This window comes from Nyctibius grandis, chromosome 4 (assembly GCF_013368605.1).
Source record: "Nyctibius grandis isolate bNycGra1 chromosome 4, bNycGra1.pri, whole genome shotgun sequence".
NCBI lineage: Eukaryota > Metazoa > Chordata > Aves > Nyctibiiformes > Nyctibiidae > Nyctibius > Nyctibius grandis.
Genome location: NC_090661.1, coordinates 60,047,516 through 60,070,103, shown reverse-complemented (window position 1 = coordinate 60,070,103; position 22,588 = coordinate 60,047,516). Strand labels below are relative to the sequence as shown.

Here is a 22,588-nt window from a genome sequence, read left to right as displayed (position 1 = left end):
ATCTTTAAGGTCCCTTCCAACCCAAACCATTCTATGATTCTATGATTATTTTTATGCATGGTTATGCAACTCTTACCTAGGTGGACACCTGTTGACGTGAGGCCTCAGCAGTCTGCACTGGTTTTTGTAAGCATGGTGCAGTTTTAACCACTTAAAATGACTGAAAACACTAACAGATAGTACAATGGTGGACTCTGCAGAAGTAATGAAATCCTGGCAACATGAGAACTTGCAGCCATTTGCTAATTATTATTTTCCGAAGAGCAGAAATTCTACCAAACGTGTCCTGCTCAGCATTATTTGCACTACAAACTCACATTTTAAAGTTCACCTAATGGTCAGCTGAAGCATGTTTTACCATCTTTCATGATGGATTTGCAGACCATTACACCAAGCTGCACCAGGCTTTCCCACAGAGAAGAAGAGCCCATCAGGGAGTCCCAGCGCCACCTCCTTACCCGTTGAACTCTCCTTAGTTTGGCACCAGCCAGAGCCGCTGCGAGCCCTGACACTGACCCATCTTCAGTGCCAGGCCCTTGGCCAATGCCTGCCGGCAGAGGGGGTGGCGGGGGGGGCGCAGCTCCCATGGGTGGCGGAGGGACTGGAGGGGGTGGTGGAGGTGGGGGCCCCCCAGACGAAGCGGGGATCACAGCAGCACCACTGGGATGACCAGGTGGAAGTGCTGGGCCTGAAATGCAGAGAATACGAATTAGACGTGAAGCGTGGTCTCCTCCAGCCCATACGCAAGGTCACGTTCCCACTCCCAAAGCCATGACCTGACTGCACGATGAGTGAGCAATGCGAGGAAGCACTAAGCACACAGAAGAACGGAAAATGGTGGATGCATCAATGGTCAATCAGCTACAGTTGTGTCCTCCTGCGAGACCCTGTCACTGATAAACTAGCCTTCTCCCTCCTCTTCTCCCTGGCTGGGCTAGTGTTTTATTCCGTGCCGAAACCAAAAGACAGACAACACTTCCCAATTCATAAGCGACACCTTCTTCTGCTCCTCTCATAGCTTTCTACATGGAGATAATAAACCATATCAGTAAACTCCCTGGACTTCTGTAACATCAGCTTTTCACCAGGATTGTGAGCTACAGCAACATGTCCTCCTTTCTGTTGAATGCAAAGTGTGGGGCCTCAGCCGGTCTTGCAAAATAATGGGGGGAGAGTCCAGCTCCAAGCACTCCAAGGTTCAGCAAAGCTCCTCAAAGCAGCAGCCTGTTGGAGGGACTGATGGTGGGTAACTCCATTGCAGTGTTTTGCTTGCCTGTAATAGGTCAGTTCAACTAATCCACCTCCCTGAGGGTATTTGCCCACATTACGTTCCCTCAGAACAGGCTGCTCTTGATACATAATCACAGGTTCAATTGTTTGTAAGTGTTATTTTGAAAAACAGGCAGGTTTTGACTGAGGAACATTTGGAAACTGTATTTAACATTAGCAGCCTGGTTTTCTTCTATCTAGGTTTTCTTACAACACTGCCTTATTTCTGTGGTTACTTCTGCCATTATTTCACGCTCCCAATTCCATTCTTGAAATGAACCATAGCTGCTATTAGAAATACTTTAAACGTTTCAAGCCCTCTTTGGTTCATGAACATAATAGCTAGTAATTCATTGTGGGTACAGTTAATTGTAATTGCAAAACTCCACCCACCTAATTAGAGGCCAGCCTGAGGCAAAAACTGGACTGAGTCAAAATAATGGACTGATGTGAGTTTAAAATAACTTTATTGAACTAAGTGGATTTCAAGGACTTATATCAGCTGAAGGACTGAGCCTCCAGTGGTTGCAGTAATATTTTTAGCAGAAAGTGAAAGGAAATGTCTCCGTTTTCTTCCTTTTCAAGGCACATCATTTAAGCGTTATATGTGGTTATAAACAGGAATGGATCCAAGTCACAAAATGTATGATCTGAATTGCAAATAGGCATTACTTGTAACTGATCTAACTCTGCAGGCTTTAGACGAGCACTAGAAATCAAGACCACATGCGAAGTGGCAGACCTAAGCTCTTGATCTGCCTGCAATGAAAAAGGTTTGCTGGAATAGTTATAGTGACAAGCCCTCAACTATAAATGCAGTTTATACCAGGAAGAGAGTTTCTAGAATGAAATAAATTACACAAGCACAGGAAAATCTGGGTAACTATAACAAAATCTATGTTATATCTTCTGCTGGTAACAGAAATACCTCTTAGGAAAAAGCATAAAAATCACAACCTCTACCAATATTGCTACACAGACAAGAAGTCTACCACAGACCTGGCTCCAGCTCCAGAAGAGCCCATCTGCTACGTTTGGACCAGCTGAATATAGGTTTTGTACAAAGCTTGTTGCCAATGCAATTTGACTCTGCTGAATGATAAAAATCTCCTTCTGGGGTAATATAGTGAGAATATGCATTGCAACAACCCAGCTACAGGGCCCTAGTCCTGTAATTCTTGCTTTTTGTCTTGGTTTTAGCTCAGACGGTCACTGGACCAGTCCTGAGTGCTTCTGCAATACCTTTCCACCTTGGTTTCAGAAATCACGTACAGCAGGAGTAGCCTTGGGTCTCTCAGCCCTTTTTCCAGCAGACATGGGCAGTGCAAATGGGGCTTTTTAAATAGCTGAAAGCTAAGGCTTTATACAGGTCACAACTCATTCAAAATCAGTACTTACTCAAGTGGGCAATGGCTGATGAAGTCATGTAAGGAGGGGTCCTCCTGGGCATAGCCACCTCAGACATGGCAGCGTAAGGGGGAGGCAATGGAAGACAGCGTGACATGGGCTGATACCACTGCTGTGGAGGACGAGATGATGGATGGGAGGATGGGGAGGGAGCCTGGCCACACGAGCCGGGGAGGCTGGCAGTGGTGGGCAGCGGGGAGGAGGGTGCAGCTCCTACGTGTGGAAAGAAGGACCCGTCCGTGCTTTTCACCTGGGTCCCAGAGGGGCCTAAAGCAATTTGTTCTTCAGCATGGCCATTCAGAGGTACATTTGCTGAGGTCTCCTGGCCTGCTTTATCTGTGGGTCCCCTGAACCTGTCAGGTGGGACAGGAATCACAGGCAGGATGGTGGGACCACGTGACTGCAGCACGTCACCCCTCTGCAGAGGTGATGCACTTGTGGTGGAGGAAGCAGAAGACCGAGGAGAGCAGGAAAGAGAAGAGCGCCTGAGAGGCAGGCGAGAGGCAAAGGGAAAGCTGGATGGGTGAGGAGGTGGTGGAGACAGCGAGGTTCGCCTGATGCCTGGTGTTATGGTCCTGTGGTTTGGGCAGGCTGGAGGGGAGTAACCTGGGGCTGTTGGCAGCTCAGAGGCCGAGTGCCTGTGCAGGAGCTGTGAGGGCTCTCTGGCTCTCCACAGGGATCTGAAAGAGGACTGACTAGTGGGCACGGGGGCAGCGGGTGCCAAAGAGTCAGTGCTGGCATGAGGTGGTGGCAGGGGCACAGCAGCAGAGGCAGGAGCTCTACAGTTACTGCAGGTGGGAGGAGACCAGGGCTGAGAGGGGGGAGAGCACATGCTTATCTGAAGGGTGGAAACTAGAACAGAAAAGACAAATGAAAAGAGTAAGATGGGTATGCGGCAAGGAACGAAACCAAGGCAAAGCAGAACAGAGAAAAAGGAACCGCAAAGTAAATGCAAACAGAAACTCAAAGCAAAGAGGAGATGGTGCAGGCACCGGCTCGGGGGTTTCCAACCCTCAGCAGAACCGGAGGGCTGTGCGGAGCAGGACCCTGGCAGCATGGGTCGGACTGTGTGCTCCAGTGCCAGTGCGGCTCCTCCAAGCCGCATGTGAATCTGAGTCAGGATCACAAGCATCACCCTTGCACCAGGGGCAGCTGCAAGGGACAAGCTGAACACAGCAGTGGCCACCTCGTAGCCAGGGAGGGAACAGCCAGAAGCCCCCAGGAGCCATGTCTCACTCCTTGCAGATGCCAAGGTAGGCTTTTGGCTATGATGTTCCCTATGCAGAATAGCACACAGTAACCTCTGCTGAAACAGGGTCCAGCAACTTCTGTCGCTGACTAAGGTATGTGTGTATGTTTGAGCTGGTTTCAAGTCAAAAACTAAAGAGTTGTAACAGCTGAGGAAAAACATTTCACTTATGTGGCCAGATTAACTGAAAAAACTTCCCCAAAACAAAAGCCCAAACACAAGATGGCCACCTTGGCTCACTTGCTCTGCCTTCTTTCAGAGAGGCAAAGCCATGCTTTGTAGTTATAAGCTATTCCTGTCATCTCTTCTCTCAGTTTAGTGCAACTTAATATGCTAGAGAAGATTTTTGTGAGCTCATTAAATATATATATTTTTTCCATTAAGCTCACAGAAGACTTTGTGACCACAAAATCTCCACTGATGATCACGTCAAGCTATATTTTCCTCTGCGCTGTAATTTGTGCTGCAGTGATGGGCAGTGCCTGACCTGGAACATCCAGCACATCCAGCCCTTTGTGCTGACATCCCCTGGAAACATGGGATCACTCTTGCGGTGGCTGTGCTACCTGCTCTCCTTGTGGATGTGGAAGAAGCATGGTCAGGCCCCCTTGGTACGCCTAAAAATCCCCCTCAGCTGTACAAGTTTTGCCAAGCACAAAACCTGTCTATCTCCGTCTGCATGCCCTGGACCTCAGCCTCTGTGAAACAACACAACCATGCCCAAATGCACGTAAGTCTCTAGCTGAAAATGATTTAAAATCTAATCATAACTATAACCACTTTTAGCAGTCTAGCTCTTGTATAGCACCACACAAAATGCAACTACAGCTAGAGGAAACAAGTAGGAAGAGACTATATCTGCTTGGTCTGATACGTGCCTGTGGTAGAGGTTCTTCTTTCCAGAGATTCCTGGCGCTGTTGCTGTTGCTCCATCACTTGTCTAAAACAGCAATGAAAAAACCCTCGGTCATTATGTATTCTTTATAATTTTGAGTAAAAGCTTCATACACTGAGAAGCACTCAAGCTGTATGTCTTGGGTGGTGTGAGCCAGTCCCTCACAGAAATGATGATCCCATGAGATGGAGGTGGGTTTGATTTCGCTTGCCCTGGCCTCAGCGGTGCCATGGCACACGTTGGGGAAGTGTAACCAGGACATTGCCCTGCACCTGCCAGACACTGCAAGGGCTGGTTGATCCATTTAAGATAACTCCTCAATGGGCCCAGTGCCCAAGGCCCAGGAGAGCCCAGCAACCACGGGTGTTGTTAACCTGAAGTGCACGAGCATTGCAAGGAAAGAGTAAGGAGTCTCGCATAAAATGACACAGTCCTGAGTCTTTTATTGGTCAGGAGCCCAAAGGACTTGTGGTTAGAATGAAAATACACCTAAGCTTGATCTGCGTTTAGGTGCAGACTGTACAAAAACTGTTCAGCCCAGCTGCAGAGCCAAGCCCTTTGCTGGCACGGGGCAGCCTGGCTGCCACCCCACGCCCCAGCATGGCCGCCCCATGCCATGGCCAGTGTGGCCACAGGGACCACCACCGCCGCGTTTCCTCTGCAAATGCTGATCACAACATTGCGCTGCTTTTTTGGCACCTTCCCCCCAGGAGCTGCTAGCCCCCCTGCTACCCAGGCCTGGTGTCCCCCAGGGAAAGGCACTGCCAGGCCTCTGCCTGGGCCCTGCTGTGCAGAGCTGTGCAGTTCCCAGGGTCTATCAGCAGAGGTCTTCTCTCGCATGCTGCAACACTGCTGCGGAAAGAGCTGTCACTGACCCCTGCCACAAATCCACCCTAGCATTTCTCTGGTTAAAAAGACTGAGAGCTGAAAACTAGATTGTTTGCCAGGCCTTTTACCATGCACATGGATACGGACTAAAGATTTCAACAATGCTAAAACACAACTCTGAAATTACCTTACTGGAGCACTTGGTAATAAGGTTTGTTATCATTTTCTTCCACGATTTCTAGACCAAGTTTGCCTTGAATTTGTTCCACATATGTTTGGGCCACTCTTAACCACATAAAGATTTCTTTTTTTTCTATAACAACTTTACTTGATGGTCTGTACAGTAAGGCAAGCTTAACTCTGAGCAATGCTTCTATTTTGACTCCTTATGTAATATTTTAGAGAGATCTCCCTGTTAAATTTTTACTTGTACTTTCCTGAGTCTGCAATTTTAAATAATTCTATCTTCTTACATACAAATAGAAGCTTTTTTAGAAAAAAAAGTCCAGAAAAATAAAGTTACATTATGTAAGGAAAAAAAGAATAGGTTCTTAATTTGCAAAACAAATTTCCCATATTTCAATTCTAATTCAACAGATGGGACAGGAAAAGCCATGATTATAATTATTCACTGTGGAGAGATCAATCCTGAACCGGTTTTATGTTCAGGACACACAATCCATTGAACACTGGCAATTTCTGAAAAACCATTATAGGTAACTGAGAAAATTACTATATGTGCAAAGGGGAAACAATTTTGAGGAACAGCCTTAGTTTGTCTGATTCAACTGGTTTCATTTAAGCTATGACACTTTAAACCAAATAAATAGAAATCTTTACTTCACTACATACCCCAGCTCTTACTTGATAGTTATGGGCTGAACACGTAAGCAACAGCATCAATTGCACTGCTAAAATTTCAATTGTAAACAGGTGTACTAAGAATTTTCTAAGCATACCATTCCCTACCTTAGCTTGGCATTTATTAGCAAAATTTGATGATGAAGAATAACTTGACACATACATTTTCATCATTAAACATGGGGGAAATTCTAGGTTTAGCTGGAGGACAGACTTGGAAAACTCCAGCCAGGCAGACCAGGAAAGAAATATGGGTAAGATGTCTCCAAGTCCTCAGAGCTGCTGCAGAGCAGATACAGGTGTAGGGTGCTCCCTAAAACAAGGGTCAGCCACGGCCATTTGAAGTCACTGGGGTTCATGCCAGCCCTGTCTGCCCTTGGGCAGAAGCAGTGTACATGTGCCAAATGCACCCTCCCACACATGCTAAAAGGAGAAGTTCTTACACTCTTAGGAAGTCAAATTTATTCCAGTGGAACTAAATAAAGCCTGAAATTGGCATAAGGCTGCTTAAGGAGTAAGCAAGCAGTAAAGTACAAGAGGGGACAAATTACACTGACTTAAAAAATATATTCTTTTAAGATTTTTGTAAAGGTCTCTAAAAAACTGTTTAAACAGACAAATTTGCAGGGTAGTTACTGTAACTTCATTTCCTTGCCTGCTTATAAGATGTTCAAAAAAAGCTAGGCCTAAAATTAGGTCTGCTCTATGCTTAAAGAATGCATCAGCATAATTAAAGCTGAAAATCCTCTAGTGCAGATGCAGTAATATCTAAGTGTGTCTACTGCCATAGCTTATTCCAGTCCAGTGGAGCAAAAGAAGCTTTCCCAGTACCATATGCCCTGCAGAAGTCGAATAATACCTACCCAAAAGGCTTTTACTGACTCTAAATAAAAACCAATAAATAATCTTTTTTTTTCTAACATAGTTAGGCTGCTCACGGTTTAAATGTACAGCCTAGACACCTACATTTGAGGTCTGAGTTACATATGGTCTGAAGAATCAGTGATTTCCACTGGTTCAATGAAGAGCTGGATCAGGCCTTTCAGCTGGGCAGCTGGGACCCACGGCATCGCCCCTGCCTCGGGGTGAGCAGGAGCTCTCCTCTGACCTTTGTGATAGCTCTGCTATCCCAAAGCAAATCTTACAAATCTCGAGTGAGATATCATTACCCGTTCACCTATTTAATGGTCATATGTAAATCCCTACTAAACCTCAGGCCTACTAAATCAGAGTTATTCATAAAGGCACAGGGAACCAATTTCCCTACAATTTCCTTACAGTTTCTGGAGAGGGAAAGAGAGAATCCTAAGTACCTACCACAGCCTGTCTAAGGGCCTTGTCTTAAATGACGTATACATGGTTTTGTACCGGGACCAGTCAGAACGGTAGTCCTGGGGCATCAATATACTGGGGCATCAATATACTGGGGCAAACAATATACTGCAACACTTCACCTCCACTGCTCCAGGAGCGTGTGATATTAAGCTACATAAGCCATAGGGCCAGGGCAGTACCTGGACCCTGCAAGGGAGGACCTTGCCTGCTTACAGGTTACATCTACAAATGAAGGCAGAGCCCATGGAGCTCCTGTCATGTCAGACCAACATCCGACATCTTTGGTGATGATGAACTGCCCCTGCAGGTCTGGTTCCACTAAAATCCTTACAAAGCTATTTATTAGCTGAACCAAACATTGGGCCAAGTCTTCTGCAGGGCTAACTGTGCTCTTGCTGATTCTCCTCTCACTACAGAAGCAAATGCAGACACCTTATTTAAGCAATACCAGCACCAAACTTGGAGCAGCAACAGGTCCTGACGATGTCTGTACTCTAGCACGCTCCTGACGAAGCGAGGCTCACCAGCTTATAGCTACATGTATTATGGCAGAATATTCTGCGGTGCTTTTCCTACAGTAGGAGAAACACGCTTTCAGGGAGCAGTAATATGGGGAACCAAGGTGGCGTTTTGTGTGCACAAGCCTATACTTCAACAGGGAAGCACAAGCCTGGATAAGCAGTGCTGCTGGCATGGACATCACCAATGCCAGGCAGACAGATCACAGCTCTGACAGCAAGGACTACTGGTCAGACTAGAAGACCTTGTCCAGAATGGGACAGGTATGTCTTATTCTTAATGAAGGAAGCTGAAGATACTTCTGCTACAGGGATCTCCTGCTGCTACAGGAATCTGGGCTGAATCAGAAAAGCTGAAATGAGATGGGCCTCAGAATTTGATTATGGAGTTAGGACGAACGGACGGACTCTCCTGCCCACCTCCCCTTTGACGTCAAGGAGAACACTCCTAGTGGCTAGAGAAAAGGCCATGTGTAATAATGGCACTAAGTCTGATATAGGTGTAAAGGTGAAGCCTATGACTTCACACTTTCATTTATTTTCCTGTTTTAGAGCAAAACATACATAAAAGGAACCGCATACAATATAAGAAGTAGCCAGATGCAAAATGGGCCTAAGCTATTTCTGAGGGTGTACATGGTCCATCAGACGCTCCCTGGGCCATATGACTGTCAGCTGCCAACAGGTGATCCAGAACAGGATAAGGTCAGACTTTCGTAATGTGCTTGAGAAACACACATTCAACAAATTACTTCTTTTAAACATGTTTTGTCTTTAACTCTTAAAATCAGCATGCCTCACCCCTGCCTTTGAGTAAAAAGTTTACCTGGGGCTTCAGTTCACTTCACTCTTTGAAAAATCATTACAGAATCATTAGCAATAATTACAGAAAACTCAGAATCAGATTAAATCAGGTACAAGTAAAAAGAACAGTGCTTGTTGGTGAGCAAGGACTGCACATTCATCCAAGTTACAAACTAGAACTCTACCATAACTAATTAACTCCACTTACCTTCTCTGTGCTTCCATCTCATCTGGAGATGGACCATTCTGGACCTGGCGCTGGGCAGATGGACCTACAGAAAACATGAGAGAATGCTATTAGGAAAGCAAATGTGGCTGACTTTTTCAAAAAACAGTGCCACTCGGGTTAATTGCTTCTCCATCTTACTATGAGATAAAAACCTCAAGCATTATTGTTCTCTCTTTGCTTTATTTTTTTAATTATTTTTTTCCTATTAGACAAATCATTGCTTCCCATAAATTTTTAGTCTCATTGGGAGAATGCAATGGCTAAACGTGTGAGCAGATTTGTTCAGAAACCTGGCATCATGGTAGATGTAGACTACATACTAATCCCTTGGTGAGAGTGAAGACCCACAGTGTTGCAAAACATGTCCTGTGGAAGGACAGTCTATTGCACTGGGATGCATTTCTAGCTTCTACAGGGTTCAGATCTAACCTCCCTGGATCATTCTGCACTTGCACAGTAATTCAACCACAGTGCTGAGTTTGTGAGCGTACTTGCTAGCTAGTGCTGTTCTGATGCTGAGCTGGCATCAAGAAGCTACCTGAGGGAAGGTGCAAGGAGATGCAAAATTAAACAAGCCTTTTACAAAGGTTACATCTCCTCTCTTGACTCTTATCATTTAATCTCTATTCTTGGACATTTAATCGAGTACACTAACACTTACATGCCATTTTCAGAAAGAAATAATTATTCTGAAAATAAAAATATTTGTTGGTAACATAAGCTACGGTGGTTTTGCATTCGGTGGAAGGAGGATTGTTCCATTGATTTGACGAGGTGGGTTTCAACTGGGACTAAACAGATAACAGTTCTATTAAATGAAACAGCAATTTTCCTGATAAGCAGCACTGAGAAATAGATCAGCTATATGCAGGAAATTATTATGTCTACCTTATTTTTTTCATTTTCAGATGTAAAATTTCATCCAACAATAAAAGTTATCCAACAAAAGCAAATCAGAATTAAACACAGACCCAAATATGTCACTCACAAATCATTAAGGATATTTCTCTCAATTTTCTTTATATGTTTCTGCCAGGCAGAATGTCATCTGAAAACAAATTTAGAAAGTATGACTGCATGAAAACAGGAAAGATGGCAGAAATGCATCGCAGTCAGAAATTCCAGAGTGCTGACTGACCCTGATGAAATTGTGCGTATTTTTGAAATGTGTTTAAGGACTAACATTTGCAGAAAGGGAACACAGCACTTTCTGAAAATCAGACCCATGTATTCCAGTTTTGGGTATCCCAAAATTGCAGCCAGTGACAACCGCTGAGTCAAAAGCTCTGACATTTAAAAATGTCTTAGGATTGGGTATGAAGTGAAGACCGTTCACTTCTTTAATGTCTCACAACTGACAATATTGTCACAGGCCTTTGGTAAACTATTTAGACAGAAATGCTACATTTTGTAAAGATCACACAAAACAATGGTGGGGGGGTGGAGGGAAGAGGGTGTTTCTTTGGAAGTAAGCCTCAGGAAAAAACTTAGCAAGTATTTGGGAAGCACAGAGCAGGAGGCTCATGTATAAAGAGTTTAAGGTGTAACAAGGATGCCATGTTACTGCGTCAATGCTTGTACTGTGCGTCTTCACCACTGAAGTGAAAGAAGGCCAGAGCTACCCCTGAGCAGCAGTTACAGAGTGAATTTAAACTTCTTCTGAACACAGTAGGAACACCGGTAAGGTCCCATCCCCATCCTGTAGAATTGGACCAGACTCCCTGAAGTTAGCAGTGTCACCAGGTTGGACCCTGGCTCTGGTATGTGCAGATAACACCCACGTTCTCCTGTGCACATGCACGTACCTGTGAGATACTTCAATTAGCAGACGTCTGGGTGAAAGACTTTTCAAGGCTCAAGTCAGTTACACCTCCCTCACCGGGTAACAAATTCCACTATGACAAGCCGTAGCCATGCTCATCACTGCGTATGATTTCATCACGAGAAAACTTCCCTTGTATGAAGACTCAGAGCACCATACAGAAGCGAGCACTCTGCTTGGAAACAGGACTAAAAGTAGGTGCCAATGCGAACAAGAAAGGCCAGAGGATGAGGCAGCAGAGACAACAATTCTTCCCTGGCAATAAATTGTGTCAAAGTATATAGGAAGCTCTAATGATGCCACCTTAATTTGGTACTTTGGCATGAATCTTCTCCTGGGGCCAAATGCCCAGAAAAATGAGGCAGTGTGGCCAGTTTGACTAATACTAGACATGCAGAAGGAATAAAAGACCAGATTATCAACACCACACACAAAAAAAAACCCTCCTTTTTCCTGTGGGCACTGTTATGAACTGGCTATGTAGGTTTAAAACCAAACAAATCCAACCAAATCAATTTGGAAAGAGGCCTAAAGGAACCCTTTTAAGGCAACATTACAAAAGACATCTGGAAGTTGGCGTTGTTGCTTTTTATCACCCGGAGCTTTCTCAAGCTGATCTTGCATAGCAGGCAGGTAAATGAATGAGCATATGAATCTGCAAACAAGTCCATCTCAGTTTTCAGCATGAAGGAGTCGTAGTAAATTCAATGAGTTTACTTACATTTTCTGGTATGTATGTGTATGCTTGCAGGATTAAGACCACACGTGAAACTAAATACACAGCTTTTGGTTGCAATACATGGTTGCAAAATGAACACTTGCTTTAAAAAATTTGTTTGTGGTACAGCAAATACCTGATATATTCCCAGGGCAGACCACAAGTCAATTCAGACAATGCTACTGGAAATTTTTTCCCTCACTTCACTGAAATAACTTAATTTCACGCCCTGATTCAGAGATGAGCTCTGTGCATTAATAGTCCCTAATTTTTTTTTTACATTAAGAACCCCAGCTGATTCTTTCAGTTGGCAACATTTTGTTGTTGTTATTACACAGAATCACAGAATCAATCAGGTTGGAAGAGACCTCAGGGATCATCGAGTCCAACCGTTGCCTGACACCACCCTGTCAACTAGACCATGGCACTAAGTGCCATGTCCAGTCTTTTCTTAAACACATCCAGAGATGGTGACTCCACCACCTCCCTGGGCAGCCCATTCCAATGTCTAATAACCCTTTCTGAAAAGAAATTCTTTCTGATGTCCAACCTGAACCTCCCCTGGCAAAGCTTGAGGCTGTGTCCTCTTGTCCTATCGCTAGTTGCCTGGGAGAAGAGGCCAACTCCCACTCCACTACAACCTCCCTTCAGGTAATTGTAGACTGCAATAAGGTCACCTCGGAGCCTCCTCTTCTCCAGGCTAAACAACCCCAGCTCCCTCAGCCGTTCCTCGTAGGTCAGACCCTCCAGACCCTTCACCAGCTTGGTCGCCCTCCTCTGGACTCGCTCCAACACCTCAACATCTTTCTTGAAGTGCAGGGCCCAGAACTGGACACAGTATTCAAGATGCGGCCTCACCAGTGCCGAGTACAGAGGGACGATCACTTCCCTAGACCGGCTGGCTACACTATTCCTAATAGAGGCCAGGATGCCATTGGCCTTCTTGGCCACCTGGGCACACTGCTGGCTCATGTTTAGCCGGCTGTCGATCAGCACCCCCAGGTCTCTTTCCACCGGGCCGCTTTCTAACCACTCTTCCCCCAGCCTGTAGAGCTGCATGGGGTTGTTGTGGCCCAAGTGTAAGACCCGGCACTTGTTCTTGTTGAACCTCATGCCGTTGGTCTCGGCCCATCTATCTAACCTGTCCAAATCCCTCTGTAGGGCCTTCCTACCCTCCAGCAGGTCGACACTGCCACCCAGCTTGGTGTCATCTGCAAATTTGCTGAGGGTGCACTCAATCCCTACGTCTAGATCATCTATAAAGATATTGAACAGCACCGGCCCCAGAACTGAGCCCTGGGGAACACCGCTAGTGACCGGCCACCAGTTGGACTTTGCCCCATTCACCACCACTCTCTGGGCTCGGCCATCCAGCCAGTTTTTAACCCATCGAAGAGTCCACCCATCCAAGGGTCATAGTGTGAAATGTCCTTAAAATGAAGTACATAAAGCTCCTAATTATGTTTTGAAATTGCCAGTATCTTCATAGTTTCTATAGAAATGCCCTCCTCTTTTGGCAGGCAAAAACAAGAGAAAAAAGATGAGAAGGAAAGAAGCTACTTCAGACCTGAATAAGTAAATAATCAACATTCAAAAACTCTTTGCATAAGTGGTGACAAATTTGCAGATATTTTTATTTGCACATTAATTTAGAAAGACAGACAACTTTCCAGATGCACAGGGTACACAACTACACGGCCCCCAAAATGCCTTAATTCTCTCTCGGGTATCTTCAGACATGTAACAAGTAGTGTTTTCTGAGTAATGCCTAATTCCTCTCTTTTACAGGTTTAGATTTCTTACTTAAATCAACACACTGCAGCAAAACATCATTCATTCCTTCAAATCTTTTCCAAACTCATTTTTATTCTATTTTACTGGTGACCAGTTGTGAGACATTAAAGAAGTGAACTGTCTTCACTTCATACCCAATGCTAAGATATTTTTAATGTCCTCTTCTGCACGCTAGTTTCATTTAGCACAATTTTCTTCTCAAAGTGCTTTAGAAGTGAAGTACCCTAACAAAGCTGGGAGACAAAAGAAGGCAAGCATAAACAGAAGAGGAGGATGAAGCTGTAATAAGTAGCTTGTCCTCTCTCCTGTGTAAAACAAGAAGTAGTGGAGTAAAAGTTGGTAAGATAATGCTACCTGAGGAAAAGTCTAGACCAGCTGCAGAGGCCAATCACAGCCTGTGGGAACAGGGATACCAGTTCTGTGTTCCTGTACAGGCTTGTATTGATTGGAAGTGGTTGGAAAAAAGGTTGAGGAAAGTTGTACATGGAGTTGCCCTGGGATAACAGGGTGTTCAGGGCAGTGACACCTTTTGCTGCCAGTGGGGTTACAGCTCTTCTTGCCTCCCGTGGGGAAACACACCAGTTCTGTTTGCCACTGGTTGTTGTTTTGCTTGAGTTACCAATGACCATAAGAAATAATTTATTGTATCCTGCTTGTGATATTATTCAAACCAATCATTTTTCTACAGTAATAGGAAACCTTAATTTGCAAACCCTAAAGAAAAAGGTTAGATGCATCCTGTTTCAGCAACCAAGATTTTGCCTGAGGGTGGCCAATACACTTAAAAATCCAACCCTAGGTTTCAGATCCATACATTGCCAGAAACATAAATTCTGTTAGATTCCCCCCCTTCCAAAATCCAGACTTCTCGGCAGACCCAGGCACACCACCATCTTTTGTGAAGTCTGCAAACAGCTTCAACCTCCATAACGGTGGAGCTTCGTTTCTCTCATCCTTGAGCTTGCTCTTAGTATGCCTGGCCAAAGCTCATACAGATACTGAAGGCAGGGATTATTTTTATGCTTGGTTCCATATGTGTATGCTCTGTGGTGCACATACATCAGACACCTGTTTGACTGAGGGTTTTTCAAATTCAAGTGGACTTTCTAGGTTTAACTCCTCTCCACTTTTTTAGATATTTCTGAGACCTGAGCAGACATGAACAGTAAGTGCTCTTGGTGACGGCATCCTCACTTAAACATGCTTCTCGAGTTGCCCTGTGAGCTGCCTCCAACTCTGAAAGCCTTTGGGAACAGCCTCACAGAGAAGAGCACTTCTCAGCACAATAACCAGGAGAGACAGTTTTGCTACCAACCCGTTTGCAGCTTCACAGCTGTTGTGATCTACATTTTTAGCAACTAATTAATGCAGGAGATACGCTGTTAATGTCTGTGTTTCCTCACTTCGTTGCTTTGTAATAACTGTGTTTTCATATAAGCATCTTGTGATTCAGCTCAAGGCTGGTTTTGGGAGCACATGGATGTCTTCCATGTTTGCTTCTTCTCCTCCCGCTCAGCCACCCCAGCACCCGCTCTGCCCTTCCCCAGATGTCCCTGAAGACAGTGATGGGGAGGTCCTGGCACAGGGCACTGCTTCGTGGTGGGCGTGATGGTTTCCATATGCCAGTGGCCGCTCCTGCACCACTGCACCCCGCTAATGCTCGGAGATGTCCGCGTCCGGACCCACAGCCAGCCACAAAATAAGACCAAAGCTGTCACCGAGGGAAAGCCCATGCTCTGGCTTCTACACTAGCGTAGCTGTGGTGGGAAGGCATGAGCAAGCAGGAGCAATGTCATCATTTCTCTCTCCTGCTGGGGCAGCCCCAAGCAGCGTTTCTTTTTCCTCTTTGACTTATGCTACAACTGCAAGCACCACTGACTGCATGCACTCAAGAAAGTGGCAAAACTAGGCCCATTTCCCTGAGCAACCAGGATTTTGTGCTTCTTCAATACAGAAGGTCCAATCTAACCCACTCACAGATCTTTTATTCATTATACACACTGGAAGCAGCCCCCAGGTGAGGTTTCTGCAACCCCTATAGCCCTCATGGTGCTTATGGACTAGTGTGATGAATGTGGTGGGCTAAGGAAAAGGGCCAGAGTCAGAGCTGAACAAGAAATATAGCTGGGCTTTAAATTCATGAGATGATTGAAAATTTTTGTTCTGCATATGAACAGAACATGATGATTTTGCGTGAAAAAAAAACACAGCAGTTTATGGGAGGAAAAGAGATGAGAGACAGACAGACAGCTCTCCCTCATTGCTTGATGGTTTCAGCACGTACTTGGATTGTGGGAGACTCAGGTTCAGGCACCAGGTCTGACCCGTCCTCATTTATACCCTGAAAATGGGATATAAACACTTGCTTATCCCGACCAGAACAGAAGAAATCATTCCAGATTACAAGTTCCTGCAAAGCTTTCCTTTCCCACAGAAATATCTTTCAAATAAACTGGCATTTTCTGATAGAAAAAAAAATATCAGTTGTCAAAAGCATTTCTGACCACTGCTAATCCCAGTATCCCCATTCAGGTACAGCCTGGGCCACCGTTCCCTGTGTCAGGGCACTGGGGAGGGAGTCCCGGCTGTGCTGCTGCCAGCTCCCGGGGCCAACCCGCAAACCCACGCTGGGACTCGGCTGGATGGTGCATTTTGCTGTCTTCACCATAACCTCTCCCCTTCAGCCCTGCACAGTCAGGGGGGTTCCTTGCTCCCGATCCCCACCGAGCGCCCCACAGGCAGACCAGCCTTGCGATGTGGCTGTGAAATCAAGTGGGCTCTGGCCCCGCTCCGTATGGAGGAGGGAAGTTATCAGCGTCTCCTTACACCCCTGCTTCCCCCGTTCACAGCCTGGCTATAATTTTAGCTCTCTCGCCACTGTTGGGCAATCATGCTGCAGTCAGCACTTTAAACATCTGCCTGTGCCCTGAGGACCTCAAACTGCTCTCTGCCCCTTCAGTCTGTCCTGGTGGGAGCCACACGTGCCGGAGACATCCTGGCACGGCTGCACGCCACGAGGCAGCACCCACGGAGGGAGCTGGCGCAGGAACTGGGCACAGCATCACTGGGCTAGTGACACTGTGCTCAAACTCATTAGTAGAGACAATTATCCTGGACAAAGAACCGATCTAATTAGCCTAGATAAAGCATGTAGATAAAGCAGGGTGCCTACACTACTTCTGGGGCCCAAGCTAGTACAACCAGAGTTGGATGACATGGCAGGTCATATAGACCCAAATTTCCGTGGCGAGTTAAAGGACTGGGAAGAGGGATCACCCCGCTCACTGCGCCCATCGCAGCAGCTGCACAGAGCCACGGGTCCCTCATGTGTGCTGCTCTGGTGTTTCCACGGTGTTTGGGACTCTGCACGTCCCGCCTCATTTGACGTGCAAGAGCTCATGCGTTAGGCGTGCTGCAGGGAGTGTCTGTCTGACAGGGATGCAGGAGCTGAGGCAAAGCATGGACAGAGAGACGAACGGGGCAGTTTTGTCAGTGGGTCACTCAGTTTTTAAGATTTTAATGCCATCAGGGTGTTGTTGCGCCGTTAACTACGCGACAGAGCGCTGACAGCTCCGTACCGGATCCTGTTAGATCATTTAATCACGGTAAGCAAAACCACCTGGGCAGAGCGAGGGAGCACACCCAGCCAAGGGAGGGTTTGGGTACAGTGCCACAAAGCCTGCTTTCAGGCACTGTTTGCCTCATTCCTATTAAACATTAACTTGAAATAGAGTTTCACAGAGTGTTATTTGCAGGCTGGGCACCTCCACAGCGTTTATAACAGAGTACATTAAATACCTTCTATAACATCATTTACACATGGACCAAACTTTTCCTCTGAGAACTGCAAAGAACTTTATCAGCCTTAATTAAGCTTCACCAATGCTGGGAGGCAGAAGTTAAGTGACTCGATTACACCCAGATCATGTCTGCACAAGTAAAATTTGTTTGCATCAATTTACCTACAGGTGAGACTTGCTACTGACACAGTTAAACCTATGCAAAAGGTCACCTATGGCACTCTTATTCTGATGCAGACCAAATTAGTTTTGGTTTGACCTAAGGCAAGAAGAGTGCAGTGAAATGAGCATTTCCAGCTCTGTGCCAGAGAACTTCTCTACCTCCTTCCTTGTCCCGTGGTGACCGACTGTGCTGCAAGTCTGTGGCAGTGCAAAGTAAAACATATCCTCTTAAATCATCCCCAGCAATGTTTTACATAACTGCATTTTACCCTATACTACACTGGACAAGGAGCAGTGTGTATCCAGGTACCAACTCTCAGACGAATTGTAGAAACTCCCAGCTTCGAAACTCTTAAAAGCACCATTCCCAAGACTGCAATTGCTTTACTTTTATCTTTTACCTTTTACCTGTACAATTACTTCAATCTAACAAGAAACAGGCCCTCCTTAACCTGAAATAAGGGTGTCTGTATGAAGTCTGTTCATTTAAACTAAAAACTGATTTAACATTCACTGCTGAAACTTTCTGATGTAGATAAGATTTAAGGACAGTGACAGAGCTGGAAAAACAAGCCTGGTATTTAACATGGGAGTGCCCTACCCTATCATTAGTTCACACCTCCTGCAAGTACATATGTACAGGTGTATGCACTGTACATCGCCTTTTTTTTCCTTTTTTTTTTTTTTTAGAAAAACCAACAAATGGAATTGCAGGGGTGCCTACATGCACAACCACACGGCTCTGCCTGTGCACTGAGCAGGATGGAAGACATGAGATCCAGAGAGGAGTTACCAAACAGAAAGGCCATGCAAAGATCCAGTGCTGAAAGATGATTAGAAAGAAATCATCTTCAGTTCAGCAGAAGTGCTACTGAACATATCAACATGAAACCAGTGTGCCTTTGACTCAACTGCTAAAGCTGTTAATTCAGTATTTTGCATAAAATATGATCCAATTGTTTGATCCTGGCTGTTTATCTGTCATAGCACTGGCACAGTATTTGATAATTTTTCATGCTGGTGTCTTGGTTGAGCTAGAGGAGAAAAACTTTTATTTTTTTCATTCTGAATGCAATAAAGATGAGTTGGTGCTAAAGCAGCTCCTGCAGTAAACAACTGCGCTCTGACAGCAGGGATCATATTTAATATGTAAGGGACATGGCTCAGGTGCATTTATGTCAGCGTCAGTGCCTCAGCTCAGGAGCACAGCTTGGGTTATCTCTCACATAAAAGACAGCACAACCAGCTTTAAAAGAACTTTAAAAATACACATAGGTGACTGTGCAAACAGGAAACCTTCCACAATGAGGTGGCTCCAGGGCTATCAGGGTCAGCATCTCCCCCAGGATGCAGCCTGGGGTGGTGGGACTGAATCCCCATAGTTAGGGTATGCAACAGGGATCAGAAGTCCACATGTCTGATGTGGGACTCCTTGTATTTTATCCGCTGACTGATTAACATGAAATATAAGAATTACATGAGAACTGTGAATTATTTTCCTCTCGGCAGCTCAGCTCTAACAGGAAGAAAAAACCGCACACTGATCTAGAATAGCACAAGCTCGTCGGGGTTGGGGGGAGGTGGGAAATGAAAACTGCAGTTCCCCCCGGGCAGGGGGGGTGACTGAACCCACTTCCCAGGGAAGTGCTTCAAGTACCAGACCTTCAGGGTGGCAGCAAAGTGGAAGGCGATGCCTACATGGCTAACTGGATCAGGCCCCAGCACCGCGGAGCCCAGCAACGGTGTCAGGACAGGACCAGACCCTGTGCAGCACCAGCTTTCCAAGAAACCAAGAGTACAGCCAGCAAGGTGAGCGCAGGAAACCTCTGCGCAGGGCAGGGAAAGGTGGGACTGGAGCATCCCGGGAGGATTTTGTTTGTTGCACTGAGCTCTGAGCAAGAAAGAACTAATTCAGCGACTGCTCAATTATGCACTAATGAAATAGAGGTGGGTAAGGCAACCACCTGCCACGCAGCACGAGCGGCGACCATCAGCACCTCCCTCCTTCGCAGGGGCTGACGCCGGGGCTCTGCTGCATTCAGAGAACCAGCCTGGGTTCTGCAGGCAGTTTCGTGGTAAGTAAGCATCCTACTTAGTCGATGACCGATTGCTTTTGTTATGGGAACTGCCACAGGCCCTGTGAAAAAATGGTGTGTGCACAGAAAGCTACAGGAATGGGTTTGGTTTTATTTTTTGAGGGAATAAAAGGTGTCATTGAATTTCTAAGGGTATGATTCCAATGTTCTTGGCTTTATAAACAAGTACAGGGAAGATGATGGGACAAGATGTCAACCAGTGCCACAAGCGAAGAAGTAATCTGTAAAATTCAGGACCATGAGACTAGCTAAAAAAAGTATTAAATACAACCAAGCCCACAAACACTTCAGTTCTTTTGGTTTTTTCCTCCTTTTATTGATTGTTTTCTAGAACATGCGTCAAGCCTTCTTTCCTGCACATCCAGGTTCGAAACTTTTCAATAAAGGTTAAGATTAGCTCATAATTTCTGTCGCTAGGCAGTAATGGAGCTTTAAGAAAAACGCCAGCTATCATCAGGCTCTTGTTAAAATCGAGAGCATGAGCGACACTGAGAAGCTGTCACCTCCCTGCCACTGCCTGGGGGTCTGGTTAACGCCAGGCAGTAGATGCTCCCAAGAAGCCGAGGGTGTAAATCAATACACACCATCTAAACATATGGCTTCTATTGCAAAGATATTTTCCTGAATTTGGTTTTAATGAGGACATGAATCGTTCTGCTCCAGTGACAGTTTGCCAGGAGCTCTCCCAACAGAGAAGGGAGACCTGGCAACACTGGCTTCGTGCTCTGCAGTAAGAGCATCACTGAGCTCAGAAAGCCTTTTCCCACTGATATCTCAAGCCCCATGCACCTGTTCCGTGAAATACAAACAGAGTATCTTCCTTTATCTGAGTGTGACCGTGTGTGTATTTGCGCATGAGTACATGCATATACCTGTTTATACCCACTTCATACTTACAATTCCTGACTTCAAATAAAAAGCAGGAATTCAACCCTTTTTTTGGACAAATTGAATCTCTGAAAATCTCTGAAGCCACAGGGAAAAAGAAGCCAGCCACTGGCATGTACAGGAGTTCAATCAGCTGATATTTACACACTTAGTTGGTCAAACATCATCTCCAGTTTTGTTTAACAATAAGACTTATGACACATTAAATCAGAAAAATATATATACATAGTGTAGCCTGTTGCAGCACCCAAGGCGCCTGGAGCACCACAGACTATTCTTGGCCCAACTCCACATATAACCTTGCAAGGCAAGTCTCTCAGTTTTTAAGTGGTGTCTCCTTCCTTTTTTACTCTCCAGTGAGACAGTAGACTCCTCAGGGCAGTCTTCTCCACAACATGGAGAACAGCAGGGCCCCATATGTCCATCGAAGCAACATGTACACATAGAAAACACCACATTATAAACACACAGTTTTCATCTAGTTAATGGTTAAGATCCAGACAAGATCCATTTTACCAAGATTTAAACCCCAACACTGCTGTAAGACAACTAGGATGGGCATCTGTACATGGACAGGGTGCTGCAAGGCAGAGGACTTTTCTATGAAACACAACTAAATGGAGATATATTTGGGGGTTTATGAAAAAACATCATTAGAAATGGGTAGCACTCCTTGATAATAAAATCGCAAGTCTAATAAATTCAACGGATAAACAAAAAAACTCAACTACAGCACCTGATCCCATTCACACTTATGCTGAAAGCCAAGCTCTCTGCTTAAGGGAAGCAAAAGTCCCACTAACTAGGAAGGTCCATAGTAAAACCACCCATCCTCCTCAGCCTAATGGCCCAACCCTTCAAATCCTCATCTCCAGAAAAGCTAACAGGAATTGACAGCCACAGGCAGGTCATTGTGGAGAAAAAAAACAGGTAAATATCCAGATAACTATAGCAGGTACAAAATGCTGCCCTTGTTCATATCTATTTTTTTAAATCAATATCTATTCTTGAGTACAGATGCTATTCATTAGCAAGTAAAGACAGAAGCAATCCAACACGTTGATTCAGAAGTCATTGTCCCATATTCTCGCTCTAATGACTTCTCCTGATTTAACAGCCCTGACTAAAGCCGGCGTCCTCTGAACCTAATGGATCATTTCTTTCAAATATTATCTCAGCATCCTACTGCCGGAATTAAAAGCAAGTGAAAGACAAACGGTCCACCAATGAGCTACAACTGCAAGCGATTTCCCAGCACAACTGGACAGCGGCACAGAACATTTCCATGCAAAAATGTCCTGGTGCCAGCACCCCTTCCCCCTTCCCGGGACAGCTCCCGCCGGAGCATGGCATGCAAGGGACGGGGCGTGCAAGGCAGCGGGGAGGTCTCCATCACCTACAAGACATTCGGCACAGGATGACGCAGTCACAGTGGCAGAGGCAGAAACAGTGCCAAATCCATTCCCTGCTGACCATAGTATGGCAGCAGCCTCCTCAGCACACTCCTCTCTGCACCTTCCTCATGCCCAGCACTTACCGACCGCCTCGCTGCAGACCAGGTTTCACCAGGTGTAATCTATCCACCACTGCAGCAGCAAAGTGGGCCCGGCCACTTAAATATTTAATCGGACCCTCTTCCTCGCCTATCACAATGCTTCAGGCTGTCTGAAGCCAGACTTCATTGTCTGGACTTTCACATAATACCATGAAAGTCAGAAAGAAATTGCATTTTCTGCCTCCTACCCCAGACCACCATATGTTCGCCTACATGCAAGTAATTACAATAAATGCAAAGTGTGAATAAGCAGAAAGTTAGCTTATACTGGGGAAAAAAATGACTGCAAATGAACATGCAGGATCAAGTTCACTGGTGGTGTAGCTGCTGAAGTCAAAGGGGTTAACACCAGTGATGA

General features: G+C 45.5%; 1 protein-coding gene across 5 annotated transcripts in view; it reads right to left on the bottom strand.

Annotated features, from left to right (window-relative positions):
* The window catches only part of EVL (Enah/Vasp-like), a 166,171-nt gene that overhangs the window by 11,735 nt on the left and 131,848 nt on the right, over positions 1 to 22,588 (bottom strand). For all 5 annotated transcript variants that reach the window (XM_068398707.1, XM_068398705.1, XM_068398709.1 and 2 more), the window contains exons 4-6: positions 9,375 to 9,438; positions 4,804 to 4,865; positions 459 to 688 (exon numbers count right to left, since the gene is read on the bottom strand). In XM_068398707.1, the coding sequence (XP_068254808.1) occupies positions 459 to 688; positions 4,804 to 4,865; positions 9,375 to 9,438 (356 nt within the window). The remainder of the gene's footprint in view (positions 1 to 458; positions 689 to 4,803; positions 4,866 to 9,374; positions 9,439 to 22,588) is intronic.